This window comes from Oryctolagus cuniculus, chromosome 17 (genome assembly GCF_964237555.1).
Source record: "Oryctolagus cuniculus chromosome 17, mOryCun1.1, whole genome shotgun sequence".
Taxonomy (NCBI): domain Eukaryota; kingdom Metazoa; phylum Chordata; class Mammalia; order Lagomorpha; family Leporidae; genus Oryctolagus; species Oryctolagus cuniculus.
Genome location: NC_091448.1, coordinates 34,539,000 through 34,555,194, shown reverse-complemented (window position 1 = coordinate 34,555,194; position 16,195 = coordinate 34,539,000). Strand labels below are relative to the sequence as shown.

The following is a 16,195-nucleotide window of genomic DNA, read 5'->3' as shown; positions in this document are numbered from 1 at the left end:
GTGCGCCGGCCGCAGTGCGCCAGCCGCGGCGGCCATTGGAGGGTGAACCAACGGCAAAGGAAGACCTTTCTCTCTCTCTGTCTCTCTCTCTCACTGTCCACTCTGCCTGTCAAAAAAAAAAAAAATTAATTAATTAAAAAAAAGTTCATATATGCTGAGACTAAAATCTCCAATTTTACTAGTCCAGCATTTCAAATTTCATGCATATAGGAAAACATAACCAATTACACTAGAGTTTTTGATATGTTAACTTATTTTGCACACTTACTTAATTGGTGACATATCACCAATTAGAGGGTGATATCATGGTGTGTACCATGTTGATGCTAGAAAAAGTTACTATAGACTGATTTGTAATACCTAGTAAATTGCTTCACAGTAGAAGAGTTATTCAAGAATAAAGGATTAATATCTTGGATTAAAAAGTTTTAAGTTCAGCTGGCATTCATTTAAGATGTGGTGTCTCAACAGTTCAAGAATGAAATACTAAGAACAAAACAATCTAAAGTACCAGAATTGTGAGCAAAACATCTAGTTTTTTGTTTGTTCATTTCTTTTCTGCAATTAAGTCAAATTAGTCCTTGTTTCATTACCAGATAACCTAATGGACCATTCTGTTTTGAAGATAATTTCAGGGAGCAGCATCTTAAGAAAAAAATCCCAGCTATAACATCATTTTAGTCAAAACAGTTTGGGCCCAACATGGTTATACAACATTAATTTATGATTAAAAAAAAACCACATGTTTTATTACGTACAGTGAAACAAAAACAAGAAAAAAGAGGTATTAACCATATATTCATTTCTCTTTTTCTAGAACAACCAATCTTTATTTTGAAGTTGTAGTCCTATTTACAATAAATATCAATGATACCATCAAATAATAGAACAATTATTGTCCAAATACTGAACTCCTGTAACCAAAACACATTTTTGGGTTTAGGAAAACACAGAATACATATACTAAAAAAATCCCCAACCCACAACAGAAATCAGCTCAACCTTAAGATTAGACTAGCTGGAAAACTCTTACTGTGTTACTGCTTTAAGAACCCCACGGAGCACCTTGTAGCTCATTAACTGTACATTTTCCTTGGGAGGGAAACAAGGTCCTCTCTCAGTCACATATGCATAAGGAAATCTCAAAACCCAAAGGCCATCAGGTGGGAGAGTGATTTCTTGTTTTTCTGGATAGAATACTGGACATGGTGGTGGGCCTGGCTGAACCTGAAAAACACAGGTAATATAATTATTCTTACATTTCTCAGTAAGACAAAAAAAAAAAAGCCTGAAAGATAAATGTTCAAACAAATAAGTTCAAAAAGCATAGAAAACTAAGCAGATATGAGTACACTATTTCTAATCATACCCAGTATTAGATTCTTTAGTCAGGTGTTATCTTGTTTTTTTTTTAGATTTTTAACCTCAAACATCTGAAACAAACTATGCAAACTGATCAAAATACCCACCATTTTAAAAATACTTGTTTATTTAGTTGAAAGGAAGAATGAGAGAGAGAATCTTCCATACACTAGTTCACTCCCCCAAATAACCACAATAGCCAGAGTTGAAGCCAAAGTCAAAATCAGGAACCCAGAACTCCATCCAATTCTCTCACGGGGGTGGCAGGGCCCCACGTCCTTGGACCATTATCTGCTGCCTTCCCAGGCACATTAGAAGGAAGCTGGATCACAAGTAGCTGAAACTCAAACCAGCACCCCAATATGAGATGCAGGAATCCCAAGTGGCAGTTTAACCTGCTGCACCATAACATCAGCCTCCTACAATTCATTTTTTTAAGAAACACAGTATTAGGTTTAAAAAGACATTTAAATTTAAAATTTAATGAAATAAATAGTTCTGATATTATCATGTACTTTTTCAAAACAAGTATCAGTATTTTGTTTGGGAACAAAGTCATGTTCTTACCTGAGGCATTAGTATTATCTGCAAAGGAGCATCAGGAACCACTACAAAAAGCCTCATAAGTTGAGCATAATGTGGTTTGAGCCCTCTACCCTGAGATGATGACAGAATATATAAGGGCATATCACTGTTTAGGGCTTTCAAAGCTGATTCCTTGGGTCCACTTCCCATTACTTTCATTACTTTGTCAGGTCCCGAGCACATGAACCTCCGACCTCGAGAATCTTCATACTCAAAGCCCACAAAAGCTCGAGCTATGTCGTCTCGCCGTCTTCCTCTTCCCATTACAACTGCACTTCTCTTTCCAGGAATAGCTTTATTTGGAGCAGGCCAAGAATTTGTGTCTAAGTCTCCTTCTTCTTCAGCTCTAGTCCTGATGACAATGTCCCAAGGCATAAGATAGTTTGTTCCTGGAATGAAGCCCTGTTGGTCCAAACCTGTATGAAAGTTATACGATTTGGCAGGACCTAGTTTAACCAAAGACCAGCTGGAGAATTTGGGTAGGAGACCTTTAGGGCAATTTGAATGTAGCATGCCTGGAAGATACTCAACTGTGGATGCTTGTCGATCAACCAAGTTTGGCCTCTTCTCAGTTTTCACTTCTCCTTGACCATGAACTTCTGGATTGTCTCCTCCTGCTTGCGGATCAGCTGGATAGGTACCTAAGCTATCTGTGGACTGGCCCAGACTCAAAGCTAGACTTAGGCTTGTGCTCTCTCCTTGGGTTTGAGGTTCTTTTTCCTTAAGTTTATCAGCATCCGAATCTGGAGGGGCAGGAGAGGATTCATTTTTGGCAGGAGCAGGATCTGGAGTACTTGGTTCAAATACTGGGAAATTGATATGATCCAATTTTCCACAACATTTTTCTTCCAGAAGCTACAGAGGGGGGGAAAAAAAGAGCTCTGTAAACTTTTTTTTAATCAAAAGTAACACATTCTTCACCAACAATCATCATGGAAGCAAATAAGTACATAAAAAGAACTCACTCTTCTTTATATATCACACTGTAGCTGCATTTACTCTTCTAGGTATTCTGCTTCTGAAAATTATGTGCTTTTACTCAGATGATATTTAGCAAGAAAAGAAAGAAGTAGAAAAAACTCAGTCTCTACCTGATAAAAGTCATAGTTAGCTGCCTTGATATCAAAGGGATCATCTCGAGGTGCTTGTTTCCTGCCACAGTTACAGGCACCAGTGGATCGAGCCCGACTGTTGTGATACAGCACAGGAGGATTTCTGTCAGCCTCTGGTTTTTCTCCTGGAAAATATAAGTCACTATTAATTTCACAAACACAATGCAGAATCAGATCTACTTTGCAATTCTAACAACACTGAATTCTAAAAATCCTCCAAGTAGTTCTTTGGAAATAATAGGAAACACACACAAAACCTTGACCGAATACAAGTAACAAAAGAAAGGAGTGAAAATAAATAATTTATATTTTAATCTAAAGCTTCAGATTTCTAAGTAAATTTTTCCTCCTGCAACCATCATCACGGTGACCTTACACTTCACTGTGTTCATTTGAGTTTAAAAAAATTCTCCAAAACAATTAATATAAAATTTCTAAAACTTTACCAAATCACTAGTGTTTTTTCTTTAAATATAAGAAAATAAGCAAGTTGTATAGCTGGTATTTTCTTTTAGAGCAGAAAAGAAAACCTACAATTGATGCAGCTATATTTTTGTAGGGCTCTTTTAAAAATACATGATGAACAAATTACCCTAAAATAATAAAAAAACAGTTCAAACTTGTGATTTCAAAATGCTGAAAAAATTTTGGCTACCTGATTTAGGTAATGAGTGAAATTTATGTACACAGTGTTGATCAGTTAAACTCCTCTCCTCACAGAGCTGATGGCCATTGCTCCAAAATTTGTAGCAGTCCTCATGTAACTGCATGGCATACTTGTGAAAGGCTGGACCTCTAGCATGTTGACTGTACACTCGAAGAGCCTGGGCAAGCTGATTCTTATGAACAGTCATTGTGTAATTATGAGGCAAATTTGACTGGTAAGCACTATGGGCCATGGGTAAAGCTTTTTGGCATCGGTTTTCTGAGAATTTTGTGTCAATATCCAAAAACCCTTCCAAGACTTTAATACTGCTTAAAATCTTAGATGTTAGCTCCCCAGTGGGTGAACCCAAGTCCTCCTCTTTCCCATCAATAGCTACTTCATACAGTTTTGAAGCTGCTGAGACCCACTTCTGGTAAGTGGGAAGTTCAAAATGGGAAGGCTGTGGGTTCCTGCCCACGCTGTCATCAAAGCCCTTCTTGCTTAAGACTAGCTCCACATGCTGCCATAGGAATTCCCGGAGAGTGAAATCCACTAGCTGGCCTGAAGAACTCGAACTGCTGCTGTCAATATGGAAGGAAAGTTGCTGTCGGTTGTGCTGTCTCATCACCTGGTATCGCCTGGGCCCAGAAAGGGGTGCAGGCACCAGCAAAGACTCCGCGTCCTTAACAGTACAGTGACTCCTAAGTTGGTCCAGCAACATGCCTACTGGGTCCTCTTCCTGGCTTCCGGGGACAATGTACACAAAAGCTTGGTTGGCAGGCACAGTAAAGAGACAGTTGATACTCTGATTAGTCAAGACACGACTCTTCCGGAAGATTCTATAGATTTGATCCTCCAGGGCATGCTGCAGTCTCCTTTTGGGAGAATGTTTCTTGGGCTTGTCTGGATGAGCTGGGTCTTGGTTCCGAGGGGGTTCCACCTTGAGGGCGCCATTGAGTTGAAAGAGGAAAAGGAGCCTTGGTGGGCAAGGTCGGCAATTAAGCTTCCAGTCTTTGCCCACCGGACAATCTTTAATGGCTGTTTTGAGGAGAGGCAGTACTTTCTGTCTCAGTCCATCCAGGGCTCTGAACACTCGATCATAAGTGATGTCAAAGGAACAAGTGGGATGGACCAGGAGCAGGATGTGACAGACGGAGAAAAGGTAAAGGAGACTGAGGCACTGCAGCTTCTCCTGATGCTTCCAGAACTCGTGAGTTTCCGCATGAGGTAAAGAGAGGCCACCTCCAGCTTCCCCGCTCTGAAGGGCCCGACAAGCTCGCAGAAGCTGTGAATTGTCACAGATGGAAGTGAGAAGAAGATAGAGAACTTTGCTTTCTTGGTTGTAATAGGCCTGCAGAAGGCTGTAGTCCTGGGAACCTGGATCGGTTCGGCTACCTTCCGCGGCAGAGGCACCGCCCCGAACGGGGTCCCCGGCGGCAGCCCCAGGGTCCCCGGCTCCACCAGCCTCCCCAGCCGTGCCAGTCTCGCTCTTGATTCCGGGCCCTGGATCCCCAGGATCCTGCTGGCGAAAGAGGGGAAAGACCTGCCGGTCGCACACGGTGTTCACAAGAGAGAACTTCTCAGAATTCAGGCGCAGAGCCGTCTTTCCGAAGATTCCCACCACGCAGATCTCATCCTCTCGCCAGGGGGGCTCCGGTCCGCCAGCCGCGCTCGCTCCGCCCTCTGTAGGGGACTCTCCGGGACTTTCTGAGCTCGTCCAAGCTGAAGCTCCCATTAGAAGCTCCCGTAAGCTGACAGGACCCGCCATGGTGTAAGCCTCCTCTCGAGTCCTTCCGGTCCTCCCAGTAAACCCAACCGACTTTTGTGCATTTTTGAAATCCCTCCTCCGCTTCTTCAGCTTTTGCTTTCCTCTCATTTTGGTTCCGCCTCCCGCTCTTCCCGCACTAGGTTTATGACAAGGCTTGCCGTAGTCCTACACCACAGTTGGTTTAAGTTTCCGTATCGAAAAGAAAGTTGGCGGGGGTGCATTTTGCCTAGTGGTGAAAACGCTGCTTGGGACAACCCGCTCCCATTCCAGACTCCGGCTCCAGCGGGGGGCGCCTGGCTCCAACTTTCTGCTTAGGCGCACCCTGGGAGGCTGCGGTGATGGCTCAAATACCTGGGTCCCTGCCGTTCTCGTGGATTGAGTTTCTGGCTGCCAGCGTTGTGGGCTTTTGAGGAGTGAACCAGAGATGGGAGGTTTCTCCCTTTCTTCCTCTCGTATAAATAAAAGTAAATTAACTTTAAATTTAAAGGCGATCGGAAACACTTCGCGTTTCAAAGAAATATAAAAATTGCAAAAAATAAAATTGTCAACGGATTCTTCTAACTACAGAAGAGGTGCTCAATTTAAGCTGTACATTTTGAGAAACACCTTTCTAGAAACATCCTGCAAAGAAACGTGAACAGATTTCCCTCTCCTGCCCTCTCTGAAGAAATGTAATTCACTTATATCAATGGAAGATACCTATTTTGGAAAAGTATGTGGAGTACAAGCTTAAAAAAATTTTTTTATCAAGCTACAAAAAGTATATACCAAAATATTTAAATGTGGGAGGATTTGTTTATATAGTTTTACTCCTCTTTTTTATAATCTTAATTTTTAATTAACTTTCTTTTTTAGAGCACTTTTAGGTTTACAAAAACAGAGTAGAAAGTACAGAGTTCTGGGGCCAGCGCTGTGGCCCAGAAGGTTAATGCCCTGGCCTGAAGCGCCAGCCCCCTATATGGGTGCCAGTTTGAGACCTGGCTGCTGCACTTCTGATTCAGTTTTCGCGTGGGAGACCCAGACCAAGCTCCTGGTTCCTGGCTTTGGATCGGCGCAGCTCCGGCCAATGCAGCCAGTTGGGGAGTGAACCATCGGATGGAAGACCTCTCTTTCTCTCTGCCTCTCCTCTCTCTGTGTAACTCTTTCAAATAAAAATAAGTAAATCTTAAAAAAAAATACAGAGTTCCAGTATACCTCCTGCCCACACACTTGCAGCCTCCCTGCTGAGTAAGAACTTTGTTACAATGGATGAATCTACACTGATACATCACTATCACTATAGTTTGCATTAATATTTGCTTTTATATATATATATATTTTTTTTTTTTTTTGACAGGCAGAGTGGACAGTGAGAGAGACAGAGAGAAAGGTCTTCCTTTGCCGTTGGTTCACCCTCCAATGGCCACCGCCGCCAGAGCACCACACTGATCCGAAGCCAGGAGCCAGGTGTTTCTCCTGGTCTCCCATGGGGTGCAGGGCCCAAGCACTTGGGCCATCCTCCACTGCCTTCCCGGACCACAGCAGAGAGCTGGCCTGGAAGAGGGGCAACCGGGACAGAATCTGGCGCCCCGACCAGGACTAGAACCCGGTGTGCCGGCGCCGCTAGGTGAAAGATTAGCCTATTGAGCCGCGGCGCCGGCCTGCTTTTATATTTTTTTAATTTTATATATTCTACAAAAAATGTGTAATGACATATCTATCATTACAGTGTCATATAGAAGTTTCACTGTCCTGAAAATCTTCTTTGTTCCACCTACTCATCCCTCCTCTCATTCCCCCAACCTCTGGCAACCACTAAGCTTTTTACTATCTACGGTTTTGTTTTTCCTAGAATGTCCTACAGTTGGAATCATACAGAATGTAGCCTTTTCAAATTGGCCTCTTTCACTTGGTAATATGAGTTTAAGCTTCTTCGTTGTCTATGATTTGATAACTCAATGCTTTTTCATGCTAAAAATGATTCATTGTATGTACACATTATAATTTATTATCTATTCTTGGTTGCTTACAAGCTTGGACAATCATGATTAAAGCTGCTACAAGCATCCACGTGCAGATTTTAGTGTGAACATCCTTTTATTTTGTATCTCCACATTCTAATTTTTCTACAATGAAAACTTTCTTCAATTTGCAATAATTCAAAAACATCCTTCCCTGGGGCAAGTGTTTGACTCAGTGGTTAAACCACTGGTTGTCATGTCAGCAGCAGGTTAACGCCCTGGCCTGAATCACTGGCATTCCATATGGGCGCCGCTGCTCCACTTCCGATCCAGCTCTCTGCTATGGCCTGGGAAGGCAGTAGAAGATGGTCCAAGTCTTTGGGCCCCTGCACCTGCGTGGGAGACCAGGAAGAAGCTCCTGGCTCCTGGTTTCAGATTGCTGCAGCTTCAGCCATTGCGGGCGATTGGGGAGTGAACCAGCAGATGGAAGATCTCTCCCTCTTTGCCTCTCATTCTCTCTCTGTGTAACTCTGACTTTCAAATAAATAAATAAATAAATGTTTAAAAAAATAAAAAAGAACTGGCTTATTTAGGAGGAGGCATCTGGTACACTGGTTATGATGCTGTTTTGGACACCTGCATCTCATATTGGAGTCCCAGGATTCAAGTCCTGGCTCTGTTTCCAATCCAGCTTTCTGCTAATATACACTCTGGGAGTCAGCAGATGAAGGCTATGTCTCAAGTACTTAAGGCTCTGCCACCTATGTGAGAGACTTGGATTGAGTTCCTGGTTCCTGGCTTCAACCTGGTCCAGCCCCAAATTTTGTGGTCATTTCAAGAGCAAATCAGTGGATGGAAGATATATCTCTCTGTCTAACTCCATTTCAAATAAAAGTAAATAAATGAATAAAAATTTTAAAAGAATTACCTCATTTAATCTTCAAAGGAAGAGTAGGGACCTAAATCATAGTACTGGTATTTTTGCTTTAATTTTATAAAAGAGATTTATTTATTTATTTAAAAGATAGAGTTGAAGATTCTTGGTTTTGTTTTTTCTTTTCTTGAAAAACTTGTATAATGTGTGTGCTTAATATATTAACAGATACACAATTTTCCTGGATTTATGAGCTAAAAAATTTTAAAAATAATCTTTCATCAGCCAAGTCACCTACTGAACGTAGCAAATAATCTACAAAGTGAGGAGCACCATGTAATTTATTTGGATTAACACACAGAATTTCCCAAAGCCAAGCTGGATTTGGGTATATAGAAGAAGAGAAGAGACAAACAGAGGAATAGACAAAGTAATACATTTAGGAGCAGGTGTTTGACCTAATGGTTAAGATGCCTGCATCCCTTATTGGAGTGCCTGGGTTCAATGCCAGCCCCTGGCTCTGCCCACAACTTCCTGCTAATACAAGCACCGGAAGACAGTGGTGATGGCTAAAGTGGTTGGGCTCCTGCCACCCATGTGGGAAATCTGGATTGAATTCCTGGCTCCTGGTTGTAGCCCCTTATGCTTATATGAGTGTTTGGGGACTGAATCAGTGGTTGAGAACACTCAGAATCAATCTCTCTCTCTCTCTCTCTCTCTCTCTCTCTCTGCTTCTTAAAAACATCAAACAAAAAAAGCACAAGGTTGGTGAAAAGAAATTTTAAAGTCCACACATAGTTTCATAGTTTTTTTCATAATACCAGAAGGTTTCAAAATTACTACAAAAATGAAATTAAAACTGCACATTTTCCATGAACTTTTGAAAATCCCTCATACACACTAGAGTGATTCTTTTTTTCTTTTTAAAGATTTATTTATTTATTTATTTGAAAGGCAGAGGCAGAGAGAGAGAGAGAGAGAGAGCGAGTGAGAATTTTCCATCTGCTGGTTCACTCCCCAAATGGCTGCAACAGCCGGAGCTGTCCCCATCTGAAGCCAGGAGCCAGGAGCTGCTTCCAGGTCTCCCACATGGGCTCAGGGGCCCACTGGGCCATCTTCTGCTCCTTTCCCAGGCCATAGCAGAGACCTAAACCAGCACCCATATGGGATGCTGGCACTGCAGGCAGCGGCTTTACCTGCTCTGCCACAGTGCAAGCCACTAGAGTGATTCTTGTCATGTGTACTTGTTTAAGAAGGTTCATAAAGACGTGTATGGTTCATAACAGCCAAAAACTGAAATCAAGTCTAATATTCGGGCCAGCGCCATGGCTCACTAGGTTAATCCTCCACCTGCGGTGCTAGCATCCCATATGGGCGCCGGGTTCTAGTCCCGGTTGCTCCTCTTCCAGTCCAGCTTTCTGCTGTGGCCCAGGAAGGAAGTGGAGGATGGACCTGTACCCGCATTGGAGACCAGGAAGAAGTACCTGGCTCCTGGTTTCAGATCGGCGTAGTTCTGGCCATGGCAGCCATTTTGGGGGTGAACCAGCGGAAGGAAGACCTTTCTCTCTGTCTCTCTCTGTCAAATAAATTAAAAAAAAAAAAAAAAACAACTCTAATATTCATTGACAATAGGATGAATTAATTAAATTAACAATAAAAATTCATTAACAATAGGGTGAATCATGCCATTTTCACACAGCAAAAATAAATAGTATATAGCACTACAGAGTAACATAGTTGAATTTTTTTATTTTAATTTTTTTTAAGATTCATTTTATTTATTTGAAAGTCAGAGTTACACAGAGAGAGAAGGAGAGGCAGAGAGAGAGAGAGGGCCTCAATCCACCGGCTCTTTCCCCAACTGGCTGCAACAGCTGGAACTGCGCTGATCTGAAGCCAGGAGCCAGGAGCCTCTTCCAGGCCTCCCATGTGGGTGCAGGGGCCCAAGGACCCAGGCCATCCTCTACTGCTTACCCGGGACACAGCAGAGAGCTGGATAGGAAGCAGAGCAGCCAGGACCCGAACCAGCGCCCACATGGGATGCCAGCACTGCAGGCGGCGGCTTCACCCACTATGCCACAGCGCTGGCCTCAATGTAGTTGAATCTTACAAAGACATACTGATTGTCAACATCATTTGGACTTGATCTTTTGCCACAAGCAGGCTGGCGTAGCCATTGGAAGACTGTTAGAAATGTGACGCCTGTGTGCATCTGTGCACCCTGGTGCACATCCGTGACAGTGCAACTACGGCTCTCACCAGGGGCGCTGAGTGATCTGTGAGGCCTCGGAGTCTCCAATGCCTACTACTGCAAGGAGGGCACCATCCAGGAGAAGGATAGAGATGGTTGCCCCAAGATTGTCAATTTGGGGAGCTCTAAGACAGATCTCATCTATGAATGCAAAAAATACAGCTTTAAGAAGAGGTGATTGGTGGGTGGCTCCTTCCTCCCCCATCAAGCTGCTGCAGCTGCCAAAAAAGACACCTACAACCCCATCAGAAGGGAGCACAGCTCAGAGCCCCAGCAGAATGCCTGCTAGCATGCCGCCACCTTGCTCAGGTGTGGGGCAGAGACAGACAGGGTTCTTCATGCCTTCTGGCAGACTGTATGAGGGAAAAATTGACTATGAAATCAAGAAAGAAGGATTTGTCCCCACACTGATGTATTCCGTCTGCCCCGAGAGCTTCTACACAGGACTGATACCATTTCAGCCTCCTGTTTGAAGCACTGACCATCAAGCTACCCACAGTGAAAAGCCTGGGCTTGCAGCAGCTCTAAAGGCAAATGTCCATGATGACCCCTGAGCAGGTGGTGGACGCTCTCACAACTGTAACTGTGGACATTTCATCTTGCAGTGCCTGCCAGGTAGTGCTGGTTCCATGTTAGTTTTCTTCTGAGAAACTGAAAAGCCTTTCTATTGCTATTATATCAATAAAGTTGGTGTTTATTTTCTGGTAAAAAAAATACTGATAGAAAGAAATGAGAAACAAAAGAATCTATACTACAAGGCTCTATTTATATAGAATCGAAAAGCAAGCAAAATAGGGACAGGCTTTTGACTGTGCTCTGGATGCTTGCAACCCATATTGGAATGCCAAGTTCAAGTCTCAGCTCCACTTCCAATTCTACCTTCCTGCCAATGTATACCCTGGAAGGTTAGGATCCCTAACACCACGTGGGAGACACAGATTGATTACCATATCCTGAATTCAGCCTGGCCCAGCCCCAGCCCCTGCAAGGAGATATCTGTCTTTGTCTCTCTAATAAAATGAAAACAAATTTAAATAAATTTTTAAATAAAACATGACATTTAGGGAAGCATACTTAGCGGGTAAAAGCAAGGAAATACTGAAACATGGAGGTCAGTGGTTACTTAGAAAAGGGATTGTAAAAGGGGAGGGAGACAGGCAAAGCTTCTGAAGGTGTTTGATGTCTATTTCTTGGTGGTTACACAAGTGCTTGCTTTATAATTTGTTAATTTTTATGTTTTATGCAGTTTATAGGTGTGTTACATTTCTAGTAAAAGTGTTAAAAAAGAAAAATCAAGTTTTCTTAATCTTTATTTAAAAACAGAATCAGATGCACCTTGGCTGCTTACATTCTCTGGTTGTCATTCAGACCCAAAATAAACATTGGGGGGATGAGGCACAAGAGTTTAACGAAGCCACAGCATTTACAGGGCACTCATATGGTTACAAAATAAAATCTCTCATAAAAATTAGAAAAACATACAGAGTAGAACACATTTTAATACTGGCATAAGGGCAGTAGCAGCTGTTTATCGATATGAATTCTATAGCACTTTTCTTACAAATCTTTATCCCACAAGAATGGTCAAAACATTTAGATTAAATTGATAACAGTACATGGTTGTTTATTGAGATTATGAACATTATAAGTATACCATAAAAATTATAAATACTGAGTTGCCTTATTCTCAGTGACCATTCCCTTTAATCCCACAAAATATAAGTATAGCTAGCAGGTTTCAAAAAGAAACAACTTTACAAGAAACTGATACCTATCAACTTCAGGATTTAATTTTCATCCATGAATGTTGTAAACGTTAACTAAGGGTCTTATAAACTGGCCTGCCTCTTAGGTGCTAGACACTGTCCCTAGGTCTGCGATCTAGCCTGGTGACTTTCTAACAACACTCTATTTGGCATCTCAATGCAATATTTTTCTGTGGAATTATAGGCATTTATTAGAAATGCAGACCTGAGGCTATTTCAAGGACCTCATGTGTGTAGCTGTTTCCTGTTAGATTAGGAAGTTCAGTAAAGATCTGAACCCTTTGAATCCCACCAGTCAGAAGCTGCTGTCCTTTCCTTGACTGCAGAGGATATCACATCCCAGCAAATCCTGTGCCTTCAGTCCCACTCACTACGATGAGTTTTCCCTCCAGATACTTGGTCCATATGTGATGAGGATCCTGGCAGAGGTCACAGTATTATTGCCCACTGCTAGGTAGACACATCTGGCTTTCAGGAAGCTTTGGTAACTTTGTAGGGGACTGACTGATAAGGCTGCTATGTGAAACACAGAATGTCCAGTTAAATGTGAACAATAAATAATTGCTTAAGTATAAATATGTGCCATATAATATGTAGGACATACAGTAATTTTTTTTGTTTAATGGGACACATTTAGACTTAAAAGTTATCTGTGGCTTCTCTGAAGTTCACATTTAATTCTTGTATTCTTATTGGCTAAATCTGGCAACCCTTGACTGGCAGGAAAGAATCCAATGCATTACTGCGATGATGGAACACACAGACTGGTGAGGACAGGGAAGCTGCTACAGACTTCAGACAATCCTTGGCAATGCATTGTGGAAAACAGAAGGCTCATGCTGACGGCTTCTGGACGTTTTCATTTAGCTGAATGTGGACAGCAGGTACAAAAGTGAGGAATATCTTAGACTTCAGTAGCTGGATAAAACTACCTACCTAAGGTGCTAGAAATGATCTTTAATTTTTTGTCCATAATCAAAATGTTGTTGAAAACTGACACCAAAAATAGGAGATCATTATTGTACACCCTACAAAATCAAACACAATTACTTTATCTTGATAGATATGCTAGAATTATTGAACTTAGGCTAAAGTTTTCTAGGAGGAAACACAGATTAGGGAAGTTGTATGGACGATTAATGTTGCTTTCTTCCAGAGCAACACCCTTCTGTGAGTCTGGCCTTTCCTCCTTGTAGGCTGCCACAACACTGTTGCACAACCTACACAAAGAACCTCTGTGTGAGCACGTCTGAAAATCGTAGTAATCTTTTGGCAACCTGAGCACTTTACACCCATAAAATAAGGATTTGGACTTTGAACAAGTCATTTCTTTTATGTTTTTTTCCTTTCCTCCTTCAAGGATGGATGTAGCAAATCTTTAGCCAAAGGCATAAAGCCCAGCTTATCTCGATCACACAGGCTACACCCTTAGCAAGCAGCAGGCAATCAGGTCCTGGCCATCCACTTCCAGTGCATTCTAATTTTGAAGGTGACATTGGACCTTTTGTGTCAAATTCTTTTGGATTGTATATGGTCTTACCTCTTAATTGTTTACAGAACAACTATATAAATAAAACATAGAGGACCTTTTCAAATGTGTAGAAATGAATGCGTAAGCCTTATAGGCTAAAATACTTATTTTTTCAATTACCCTAGAATATCCAGGATGAATAGGAGACAGGCTATTTTCTTAATGTCGTGACTGCACCTGTACAGTACAAACTAGAGTTATCTAGCTAATTTGAACAACCTCTTTAACTTACATTGGGTAATTCCAAGATGAAAGACTGTGTTTTCTCATCTGGTTCTTTTACTGACAATGCATAACTAGAGAATATCCAACCAGATACACACTTTTACACCAGAGTGTGTGTGTGTGTTCCATACATACTCGAATTCTTCCAATGGAATGATATATTTACATATACCCTCCTACACAGAAAATGGATTCAGGTGATTTTCTCCATACAGCTTATGGATTATATTACATGGAGTCAGGCAGAGTTGGCCTCAGTTTGTTCATCAAAGCTGCTTGGAGAAAGCTGCAGAGTTTGAGTTGGGCTTCTAGGGTGAGCCAGCTATGAAAAAAAAGAAGTCCCAGTCAGAATGTGAATTATGTTCCTGTGCTCAGCACAATTCTCCTTCTTCCTCATTAACAGACTGTACATTTTTTAGAGAGCAGAATCACATACATTTTTTAAAAATAAACCTTTTTATAATTTAAGGTATACAAATTTCATATATACAGATTTAGGAACATAGTGATACTTCCCAGTCACATACAATTTTTAAAAACTACTTTTCTGGGACTGGTATTGTGGTGTAGCAGTAAAGCCACTACCTGCAGTGCTGGCATCCCATATGGGCATTGGTTCAAGTCCCAGCTGCTCTGTTTCTGACCCAACAATCTGCTAATGGCTTGGGAAAAATAGTGGAGGATGACCCAAGTGCTTGGGCCCCTGCCACCCATGTGGGAGATGCACAGGAAGCTCCTGGCTCCAGACTTCAGCCTGGCCCAGCCCTGGCTGCTGTGGACATTTGGGAGTGAACCACAGGATGGAAGACCAATGTCTCTCTCTCTTTATTTCTCCCCCTGACCCTGCTTTGTAGCTCTGCCTTTCAAATAAATAAATCTTGGCCAGCGCCATGGCTCACTAGGCTAATCCTCCACCTGCAGCACCGGCACCCCGGGTTCTAGTTCCGGTTGGGGCGCCGGATTCTGTCCTGGTTGCTCCTCTTCCAGTCTGGCTCTCTGCTGTGGCCCGGGAGGGCAATAGAGGATGGCCCAGGTCCTCGGGCTCTGCACCCCCATGGGAGACCAGGAGGAAGCACCTGGCTTCTGGCTTCGGATTGGTGCAACGCACCTGCCATAGCAGCCACCTGGGGGGTGAACCAACGGAAAAAGGAAGACCTTTCTCTCTGTCTCTCTCTCTTACTGTCTAACTCTGCCTATCAAAAAAATAAAATAAAAGTAAATAAATAAATCTTACACACACACACACACACACACTTTTCCCCATCTTCTGTGACATAATTACACATTTTTTGATAGAGCTTCTAACATATTATTTGACTTTTGCTTTTTTCCTCTTGTCTGCAATGTGTACTTGAGTCTTCAGGAAGTAGAGCCATTCTGAAGCATGAAGACAAAACCCACACATTAAGGATGAAAGAGCAGTGATGATGTGGTAAAGCTGTTGTATTCATTGTGGACTTCCTATTTCCCAAAGGAATATTTAGGGAAGAAGAACATGTCTCAATTTGATTAAGCCACTGTAGTCAGATTTCTGTACCTATAGTCAAATACAAAACCCAACTGACACTACTGCTTCAGACTTAAAGGAGACAGGAAGCCTAAGAGCAGGGTGGGAGAAGCCATCCTACATCTAACAACTTTTCCTAGACATGTTCCCTGGATGTGGGTTTCGGGGAACACAGCATCCATAGATTCCACATCACGGTACTAGATATGGAGTAGGGTAGGGACAACAAGCATCCTATAGTTCAACAGGGACCTAAGAAGGACCTAAGCCCTTTAGTGAGGACTGGTCCCCTCTGCCCCGCCCTTCACAACTTTGTGTCACTGAGGAATGTGACTGGGTAGACTTCTACTGAGTGCTCATAGAGAGGAACTTGGAGATCCCTCCATAGAAAGCCATGCAGGGCACAGGAGAGCCAAGCTGACTGGCAAGAGGGAGACCAAGCTGTCCCCCAAAAGGTACTGATTCTTTTTTTTTTTTTTTTTTTTTTGACAGGCAGAGTGGACAGTGAGAGAGAGACAGAAAGGTCTTCCTTTGCCGTTGGTTCACTCTCCAATGGCTGCCACGGCTGGCTATGCTGCGGCCGGCGCACTGCGCTGATCCGAAGGCAGGAGCCAGGTGCTTCTCCTGG

At 42.5% G+C, this 16,195-nt stretch overlaps 2 protein-coding genes and 2 pseudogenes across 6 annotated transcripts in view; 1 reads left to right on the top strand and 3 right to left on the bottom strand.

Moving 5' to 3' along the window:
• Window positions 1–808: 808 nt before the first annotated feature.
• SMG8 (SMG8 nonsense mediated mRNA decay factor) lies at window positions 809–5,526 on the bottom strand. The gene is made up of 4 exons (XM_002719260.5): window positions 3,715–5,526; window positions 3,039–3,184; window positions 1,930–2,802; window positions 809–1,227 (listed from the first exon to the last, which is right to left on the bottom strand). Exons 1-4 carry the CDS (start codon window positions 5,471–5,473, stop codon window positions 1,030–1,032), a joined length of 2,976 nt encoding a protein of 991 aa, XP_002719306.1. The 5' UTR covers window positions 5,474–5,526; the 3' UTR covers window positions 809–1,029.
• On the top strand, window positions 5,472–10,735 carry LOC108178499 (PHD finger-like domain-containing protein 5A pseudogene; annotated as a pseudogene).
• A 1,095-nt stretch (window positions 10,736–11,830) lies between these two features.
• LOC138846147 (small ribosomal subunit protein eS27-like) lies at window positions 11,831–13,696 on the bottom strand (annotated as a pseudogene).
• PRR11 (proline rich 11) overlaps window positions 11,831–16,195 on the bottom strand; it is a 30,513-nt gene continuing 26,148 nt past the window's right edge. For all 5 annotated transcript variants that reach the window (XM_051824803.2, XM_008271202.4, XM_008271203.4 and 2 more), the window contains one exon: window positions 11,831–14,382. In XM_051824803.2, the coding sequence (XP_051680763.2) occupies window positions 14,299–14,382 (84 nt within the window). In that variant the 3' untranslated portion in view covers window positions 11,831–14,298. The remainder of the gene's footprint in view (window positions 14,383–16,195) is intronic.